This window comes from Balaenoptera acutorostrata, chromosome 12, assembly GCF_949987535.1.
Source record: "Balaenoptera acutorostrata chromosome 12, mBalAcu1.1, whole genome shotgun sequence".
In the NCBI taxonomy this organism is placed as follows: Eukaryota; Metazoa; Chordata; class Mammalia; order Artiodactyla; family Balaenopteridae; genus Balaenoptera; species Balaenoptera acutorostrata.
In genome coordinates this window covers 53,582,485-53,592,194 of record NC_080075.1, presented here as the reverse complement: position 1 = coordinate 53,592,194, position 9,710 = coordinate 53,582,485, and the positions used below count along the sequence as shown (strand labels likewise).

General features: G+C 39.0%; 1 protein-coding gene across 2 annotated transcripts in view; it reads left to right on the top strand.

Annotated features, from left to right (window-relative positions):
- The first annotated feature begins 3,509 nt into the window (after window positions 1-3,509).
- GTF2A1L (general transcription factor IIA subunit 1 like) overlaps window positions 3,510-9,710 on the top strand; it is a 60,035-nt gene continuing 53,834 nt past the window's right edge. Inside the window, exons 1-4 of one of the 2 annotated variants that reach the window (XM_057558384.1) lie at window positions 3,510-4,376; window positions 4,543-4,764; window positions 7,624-7,725; window positions 7,925-8,048. In XM_057558384.1, the coding sequence (XP_057414367.1) occupies window positions 4,744-4,764; window positions 7,624-7,725; window positions 7,925-8,048 (247 nt within the window). In that variant the 5' untranslated portion in view covers window positions 3,510-4,376; window positions 4,543-4,743. Of the gene's footprint in view, window positions 4,377-4,488; window positions 4,765-7,623; window positions 7,726-7,924; window positions 8,049-9,710 lie in introns of those variants that run through there. The other variant, XM_057558385.1, reaches the window with a different exon arrangement.

Genomic DNA, 9,710 nt, shown 5'->3' with positions numbered 1-9,710 from the left:
GGGACCTTGTAACTCCTTCTCACATGGCCCCCACGGACCCTGCAGGGGGAGGTCTCAATATCACCCAGCAGGAATGAAGGTCTTGGTCTTCTCTGACACAACCCTAGTGGCTGGTGGGGATGCCTCATCATAGCTGGGCTGGGGGGACGAGTCCAGGCATCCCAGGTGACCTCCAGTGACATTGTGGGGATGGCTGCACCTCGTTACAGCCGGGCAAGAGTGGAAGTTTAAACTCCCTACTCTGCCTTTGCTGACGGCTCTGGGTGGGGCTGCTTTTTTCCTGTGGCGTTTGAAGTAGAGCAGTTATTGTCTAAAAGTTTTCTGTCTTGCTGCCCCTTTTCTGGTCCTTAGCTAGAGAAGAAAGGCTTTTGTTCTTTTTGGTCTGTGACCTTTGATGTTTCCGGGTTGCAAGCTTCACCAGTACCCAGGCTGGTATAGGCAAGGCAAAAAGAAAACAAGGGGATTTACTGCTGTGTCATTCTTTGGGTTGTGAGGTCCCTAACTGTCTATGCTCTTCTCTCTGCCTTTCAGAGTCTTCTTATCTTTGTTTTATGTGTAATATCCAGAGTTTTTTTTAGCTGTACTTAGCAGAAGGAATAGGAAGGAGCGTGTCTACTCCATGTCGTCCCTGCCTCTCCTGATATTTGAAGCACCTAGGATAGTATAGAATATTCAAGATGCTACCTTTACATCTTACAAAATGAGACCAATTAGGAAAGAAGATAAGTACAGTTACTATGGGAACAAAGCTGGTTGGTTCTTTCCAGGTCATAGCCTTAAGTTCAATTTATTGGTCTTTACCTCCATCTTCTCTAAGTAGAAATTTAGGTTGGAAAATTCACTGGAGACAACAGACATTATTCTTGCTAATATTTCATGTTCACATTTGATTATACACATTGTGATTAAAGAAATGAAAATGGAATAATTTGTTAGCTTGGAAATTACTGAATTCTTATCAAGACCCTGATGAGAATGTTGAAAAGTAGCCATAGGGAAAACTGTGTTTGAAGTCATCCTTCACACTTTCCTTGAGTTAATTATAGTCACTAATTTTCATACATCTCTTTAATATTAATATTAAAACATTTAAAAATAGGTAGTAATGTGACCATTAACAGTGTTCCACCGTGTGATAGGGTCACCAGTTGGCCATCGCACTGTGTCACATGATCATTTTAACTGAAATCCTGTTGGGGTAGGAGGGAAGGATTCATCGTGGTGGAATTGTATCTGATGTTCAAATAATATAAGTTGATTTTAGAGTTGTATTAGAAAATGGAAAATGTTATAAAAGTGCAGAGTATAAACAAATCAGAACTACTAACATTGCAGGCATTTCAAAGTTATAAGGTGAGGCAGAGATTATGTGATTTTCATTTCCTGAATGATGTGAAGGATGAAACAGAGGCAGAGAAACACAATACTGCTGGGTTTAGTGCATTGGGTGAAAAATGTTCAGAAACTAATTGTGAATATTTGCTGCCTTAAGGCATATGCTCATAGCCTAACTTGTATTTTTCATTACTGATAAATATATTATTTAGCGTCTAGAGTTACTGAAATGCCCTGCATTTGACTGTAAAATTTAATATGTAAAAGATAATGGGCTGTCTCTCTAAAATACATTTTTAAAAACATTCTTATTCAGAGAAAGGACTTCATAGATATGGTCTTTTCTCACAATAAACAAATAAGTTTTTTCTTTACTTTTATAATATCACTGAAACCTCTAGGCAAAAGTAATATGAACTTACAGAATGCAGAGAAATTAATCTGATTATTAAGATTTGCTTAAATGTTACAAAACTAGTGTTGATTACAAATGATATGTTAAATAGATATTATAGCCTCTAAACAAAGCAGGAGAAAATGAAAATCTGATGCTCTGAACTGTGATGGGCAATTGGGGAAGAGCTTTATTCTTTGCCACAGGTGTAATTTCAAAAATTGTATACTCAGAGACCAAAGCTCAGCATTCCTTTTTTATTCTCTAATTACTAACGTAAAAAAAAAAAAAAGTTACTGTAAAATTGCCTCACTGAGGCTTTGGGATCTTGAAATTTCAATTTTAGCATCAAAAGTCTTTTGTGTATGCAACACACTTCCCCTCTGAGTTTGAAAAATTGACAAAAGAAATGTGATCATTACATGACTACAACAGTCTGCTTGTTTGATGATAACCTGGGGTCAACACTATCAAATATCAGCCTATAAAGATTCCTTTACATACTTTTCAAATGCTGTTGTGACTGATGAGGGTACTCAAGAAACTTTAAATGCTGCGATTACAATGAGGAAAAACCAAGCCTTCACTAGGCACAGTCCAATCAGAGAATGGGTCCTGTATTAGTTATCCCATTTTGGGTAACAAATTATCCCCAAACTTAACTGCTTAAAATGACAAATATTTATTATCTCACACAGTTTCTGAGGTTTGGGAATCTGGGAGATGCCTAGAGGGTGGTTCTGGTTCAAAGTCTCTCAAAGGGATGCAGACAAGTCAGGACTGCAATCATCTGACAGCCCAAATGGGGAGGGATCAATTTCCAACAGGGATCCCTGTTGGCTATGGGCTGGAGTCTTGGTTCCTTGCCACATGGGCCTCTCCATAGGCGGAGTGCTTGACTGTCCTCACAACATGACAGCTGTCTTCTCCCAAGTGAGTGATCTGAAGGAATCCCAAGGAAGGAAGCCACAGTCGTTTATAACCTAATCTTAGAAGTGATACATCATTACTTCTGCTTTATTCTGTTGGTCACCCAGACAAACCATGGTACAATGTGGGAGGGGAGAACACAAGGTCGCAAATACCAGGAGGTAAGGATCTTTGGGGGCCATCTTGGAAGCTGGCTATCTCAGGTCCAGAGCAGGTTTGCAACTTGGATTCACCTGGAACGTAGGTTAAAGTATACCTCCTCTAAAAGCCATTGTCCATTATTGGGAAGAAACTACATCTTAGTCTACTAGTGACCATGCAGACAGACCACCAGGGGCAAATGGAAAGTTACTGACATTTCTCTGCCAGTTACATAACCTCTTGGCAACCTGAGTCTACTAAGTATACTAAGAAACAACAGTTCAACTTAGTCACACTTTTTATGGGTACCATGGTCCAAGTTTAATTTCAAAAGTATGTATGATCTATAGTGTAGCCCTGAGAAGGGTAAAATATGTAATGAAGTAATATAAAACAGTATGCTATCACAAAAAGTTAGGTGATTACCAATCCTATGCATTTAGGAATAAAGTTTTAAAACTTGGCTATGAAAAAGATGAAAAATGAGATTTTTCGGCAATAAGCTGAATAATTGAATAATTTAATTGAATTTTTATGATATCAGTAGGAATCAATGCCTACTTTTAGCTTTCTGTTTTGGGTATAAGTTAAGTCACTTTGAATACTTCTGGTAGTAAATTGCCAGGTAGAGATACAATCATTAAAAATCAGTATGTAACATTCTTGGCTTTTTGTAAAAGAAATTTCAGATAGTTTTCAATTTAGGAAAGTCTTCTAAAGGGCTTCGTATAAATTAGCTTCTTGAAACTCACAAACTATAAGGTACCTGACCCAGGCAAAGCAAATACAGAATGGTTGGACATAAATAGCTCTACTGAACTTACATGCACAAATAAATAAATAAACAGCCAATTTTAAACCTGATAGGATTTTTAATCATTCATTAACTTAGCCATCTGGTTAGGTCAGGATCTATCTGCAGGCTAGAAAGGCTGTTTTAAAAGGCAGAGTAGTGGCAATAAATGACTTGTTCCCTTATCTAACCCTCCAGGTTATCTGTGCTTACATCTACCGTCAGCCCTAGGCAAGGTATGCCCCTATATGCTCTACCCTTCACGGGAAGGAGGGAGTTATTACAGGTCAAGAGTGTGATTTCTGCCTGAGGAGGAAAAGGAGCCTGGGTGGTATTGGGGTGCTGACTTTATTTTAGCAGTGGTTCTCCAACTTGGCTGCATAATAGAATCAGATTCTGTGGAGTGAGACTCCGGTGCCAAACCTTTATTAAGCTCCCCAGGTGATTTCAGTGTGCAGCCAAAGCTGAAAATCTTTGCTTTGGGACAAAGAGTCTCATTTAAGTGCCCATCAGAATCACCTGGAGAGCATGTTAAAGTTACAGAAGCCTAGGTCCCAGCCTCAGAGTTTCTGATTCAGTAGGTCTGGGGAGGGACCCAATAATTTGCATTTTTAAAGGGTTTCCAGATGAAGCTGATGTTGCTGTCTTACACTTGGAGAACCAATCTTAGAAGAGTTTGACTCTTATTATATACTGGAGTTCAGCTGTGACTGGGGCGTAAGAGGAGGAATGAAAATTGGCAGAAGGAGAAGACAGATACCACTAGCTCCCCTCTTCTCAAAGGTAAAGTGAACTGGGATCTACCGCTGCATTGCTCATCCCCTATTTTCTTAGCCTTTATTTTATAGATTGAGAAAATAAAGGCTCTTCAAGGGTCATGTGAACGGCCCAAAGTTGGTTACACCGGACTTAAACCACCCCGTTTTATCTGGTCTCTTTGCACGTGCAGGTCAACCTCTTCCCTGCCTCTGCAGCGCGACTCCACTTTACCCTCGTCATTAACCTTTCTCTCCTCCCCTGCCCCGCCCCCAGCGTCCTGACGTAGTTGCGCGGACAACGTGCACCTACGTTCAAAGCGCCCAAGGAGCGGTCCGCGGAGGCGCACCGCGTGCTGCGCAGGCGCAAGGGGCGAGGCGCCGGAGCAGCGGTCATGGACGGCGTCAACCCGGTGGTAAGGACCTCCAGCCTGGCCTTTCGGCCGGCGCTCCGTGCAGAGGGAGCGCGGTCCTGGGCTCATGGCAGCGGAGTTGCGCACACCCTTTTTTTCCCCTCCTGGTTCTTTACAGACTTTCAGGAGCCCTTTCCCTTAGGGGCTCCTCTGTTCTTCTCCTCCGTGTTGGAGGAAGTGGATGAGGGCCAGTAGCTCAGCCGGAAGTTGGACCTGGCCCCCCGCCAGAAGAACAAGTGCCCCTCTTCTTCTCCTTCTCACTCCTTATCGAACTGAGGTCCTCTAGAGTGAGGATTTGAGAAGGTGGTTAGAGATGGAACGCACCTTAAGCCTCCCCGTTTAGTGTGTTTAGAATTACTGAGTTCAGTTGTACTCTAATTGTAGTTCTTAATTTTAGTATGACTACTGTTGATTCTAAGCTATATTATTTACCCGAAATAATAGGTAATGTGATACTTTACGTTACCCCACCACATATTTTTAGAGTTCTCCCCCACCCCTCCATTTACCCATCCTTAAGCATCTTAATGTTTAAGTGTACAGTTGGAATTGATAAACCCAGACGTTGCTTTGTTACCGTTAAGGAGGACGTAAACCTCACATGAGAACTGACAGGCTAAATGGTCTTGTGAGGCCCTCTATCAATCTTAAAAATTGATTTAAAGAAAAAAAGTCAAGAAGTCACGTTTGTTTTCAGTTCATTTCAACAGACTTCACATTTGGTGAAAGGCAATGTGCTTGTCCAGATCTGTGTTGTTTTATGGGTTCCATCTATACATACGCAGGATAAAATGGTTCATTTCTGACGACAAGTTATTATTTTAATGTGTATCCTTTTTCTGATAATGTGTTTTAATATGTGTGAAATAATTATGCTTGAATGTAAGCTTACCGTGTATACCATTTTATTTGATGGTGAAACTCCAAGGAGTGTGTATGTGTGTTTTCTTTTAAATAGGGAAGAGGTTAAGATGGATTTCCTGGGCTATGTATGCATAGTGGACTATACATATACTAATGAAGATAACAGGGAGAGAATATAAAATCTAACTGTAGTCCTAGAAGAGAAAGTATGTTCAATTCCTACTTTGCTTTTGAAAAATTGTGTTCTAATGGGTTATTTTTTATTTTTTTTAATAAATTTATTTATTTATTTATTTTTGGCTTCATTGGGTCTTTGTTGCTGTGCGTGGGCTTTAGTTGTGGCGAGCGGGGGCTACTCTTCATTGTGGCGTGCAGGCTTCTCATTGCGGTGGCTTCTCTTGCTGCGGAGCACAGGCTCTAGGCACGTGGGCTTCCGTAGTTGTAGCATGCAGGCTCAGTTGTTGTGGCACACGGGCTTAGTTGCTCCATGGCATGTGGGATCTTCCTGGAGCAGGGCTCGAACCCATGTCCCCTGCACTGGCAGGCAGATTCTTACCCACTGTGCCACCAGAGAAGCCCTAATGGGTTATTTTTGATGGCTGCTGTTACATTCTGAGGGTAGATCTTAAAAGATGTTTTTATCCCTAGGAGTTTTTACCTCTAGCTTTAAGTGTGATCACACTAGCTGGGACTAACACTGAAACATCAATTAAGCACGGCTTTTTCAGGGTAAACTGTTTTAGAAGAAGGAACTAATCTAGGGCACTTAATCTTATTGGCTATGCTTTTGAATAACATATTATTTAAATATTACTGATTGGCTTTTTCATAGGCTCACTCTGGGTCTTTAGAAGGAATACGTTTAATACCTAACTACTCTTCGCATGAACAGGAGTACTTAGAATATTTACTGAGTAGTATGAAAAAGCAGTCCTAGAAGGACAGAATTTTCAATTTGGCCTGATTAAGCAATTTGAAATAACAGCAATTCAACTAAATTCCTATTTTATTATTTCTTATCAGTAGAACTTCCACTAGGTCAGTATTGTCAGTACACTTAGCATTGCCATTCTTTTTTTGCATTTTTTAATTTTTAATTTTATTTATTTTTATTTGATCTTTTTTGGCGGTGCCGCGTGGCTTGCGGGATCTTAGTTCCCACACCAGGGATTGAACCCAGGCAGTGAAAGCGCCGAGTCCTAACCACTGGACTGCCAGGGAATTTCCCAGCATTGCCATTTTGGACTAGGGTGGGAGTGGAGCACAGTTTACATAGATTTGAAGGACTGAGTTTATTTCACAGGGCTATTTTTCTTTTGATATTGACCAGTTTTTAATCTGGTAAAGATCTGCTTTTAGGATGTTACTTAGTCTCTGCAGTATGCAGATTGTGGAAGGGTAAGGTTTGTTTATGTCCTACTTAGTTTCTCTTAGGAAATCCTTTTTGGTGCAGTTGTACTTTTACTTGACCATGGTTCAGAATATCTTTTTGGACTCTGTGTATTTTGGAAGCGGGACAGGCTTTGGTGACCCTATTGTAGATGCTCACCCCAAATGTATGGCTTGGAATTTATTTACATTTATGGAGTAATATAGTAAACTCTAAAAAAGCTCTCTGGGTCCCTCTGAGAAAAAGGTAAATTGAAAACAAAAGGTTCATTTCCACCTGTCTTAAATTAATTTCCTTTTTAAAAAGGAGTGTGGAGGTTAAATACTGACACAAAAGCCAAGGATCCTAAAAGTAACCATACATCTTGATTATCTCATATTTTTTTGTGGTATTGTGATTCAGCCTTATAGATAGGCTGAGACTATGGGTCTGAAGTTAACCAATTTATGGAAAGCTAAGACTGTATTGGGAATAGGATGCACAGAGGGAAACTCCTTATGGTGGCTTTTCTTCAAATATAAGATTAGAAAGTGTACACTGCATGTTTTTTAAGGCTGGATACACTCAAACTTGAGAATGTAAAACTTTTAACAATTGCTTTTATGTAGCCTAAACTCTACAGATCTGTAATTGAAGATGTAATTGAAGGAGTGCGGGATCTATTTGCTGAAGAAGGTATAGAGGAACAAGTCTTAAAAGACTTGAAGCAGGTTTGTAGACAGTAGAAGTTTCTCTCTTTTGTTTTTTCAGCTTAAAAAAATGGATAAATTAAATTCAAACCCCTTAATTATAGTTTAATACTTACCCATTTATTGTGCCTTCAGCTGACAATTTAAAAGTAAAAAATATAGGAGTAAATATCCTATTTTTTTTTTTTTTTTAGAGCAAACATTTTGTTTTTCTCTGCAGCTCTGGGAAACAAAGGTTTTGCAGTCTAAAGCAACAGAAGACTTCTTCAGAAATAGTGTCCATTCCCCTCTGTTCACCCTTCAGTTGCCGCGCGGCTTGCACCAAACATTGCAATCATCAACAGGTTGGATATAGTTAGTAAATTAGTACTATATGCAGAACAGATTCTCATTTGGTGGCGGTTTGGAATTAGGGTAATGTTCTTAAGGGGAGAGGGCTTAGACTTCAAAATCATTGCTATTAAAAGAACACAGGATAAGTCATCACTGCCATGTAATTATTGACCAAAAAATTAGGTTATTTAAACTATTTTTAAAACTATTATAGTCCACAAAGGTGACAAAGCCTTACTTCATAGGAACAAGTTATATAGTTTGCGGGCTATTGGAAGTACCCTTTGTTTATCTCAGAGGATTTGATTGACTCTGGTAAAGGCATAATCCAGCCACTTGGTGAAGAAGCAGAGGGAAAGATGGGTGCTTGCAAGCTTGTGCATTCTTCCTCTTTCTCTTTCTCTTGCTATCTGTATGTATTGTAAATCTGTCATTGAATTGGAAGCAAAATGGAGTATAAACAGGAATATGGAGGTTATTCAGGCTACTTCACAGTTTTGGATATAAAATGATGGCTAGAAATGGGCCATATGCGTATTGTCTTTAATCTTGGACTTAAATCTAGACCTATGCTTTTAAGGGAAATATTTGTTCATACTATGTCTATCAATTTAAACTGGAAAAGACTAACTGCTAAAAGATAAAACAATACTATTATATCTTTCTAGCCTTTATTTCTATTATATCTTTCTAGCCTTTATTTCTTTTTTTCTCCTCTGATTCTTATAATCCTTATGGTATCCTGATGTGTGTGTGTATATACATCAACATGTTGATGCACAGAGACGCAGGCACATAGGGATGCACTGACAGACACAGAGGCACACACCAACAGACATATCCAGACTCAGGGAGACACACGCAGATACAGACGTGCGCAGACACAGACAGACACAGACAGACACACACAAGTAGGTTTTATTGGATTTAGCCGAAATTCAATAGATGAATGTCTGCAAGAGGTAAGGGTAGATTTTGGATTAGATTGTCAGTAAAAACTAGATTGTTCATGGCATACTTGGGAAAATTCACATGAAAATCTTGTGGGTCAAGGTGAGGGGAAAATATCGATAGTAAGGAGGCTAGTACCTCCTCTGTTACAAAATGAGAGAATTTAAGTGTGACAGCAATTATAACGTATAAAATGAAATTAACAATGAGTGTTGAGTTACCAAACACAACTTTTATCTAAAGCTGTGCTTAAAATGTGTAACATTGCTCTTTAAGAATTAGCCATGGCTGTTTTAATTATTAAGTTGACACATTGAATTACATTAATTGTTCGGTTTTTGGCTATGCTTTCATTTTTAACTTGACTGTTTTTTTAGGGCATCCCTTTTATTTCTCTATTTAAATAACATTCTTTTAATTTTTTTCTTCATTAAAGAACTTTAAAGATTTTTTTCTTAGGAGTGGCTTGGAGGGTGGTGAATGTGGAGTAGTAAAATACTTGATTGTCTTTTATGAAAAGCATGGTTCTTAAGAAAAGACTAGCTGGAACACTTCTCAGGTTCTTTGTCATTGAAAATTGTAATACTTGATTTTGCCTCAAGATGGTAATATTACCAGTGATTTAAATCACAAAATAGTCTTGCAACTAATATATCTAGCTGACTTTCACTCAGCACTTCTTTCTAATTCTGTCTTAGAGGTTAGAATAATAGAAATAATTA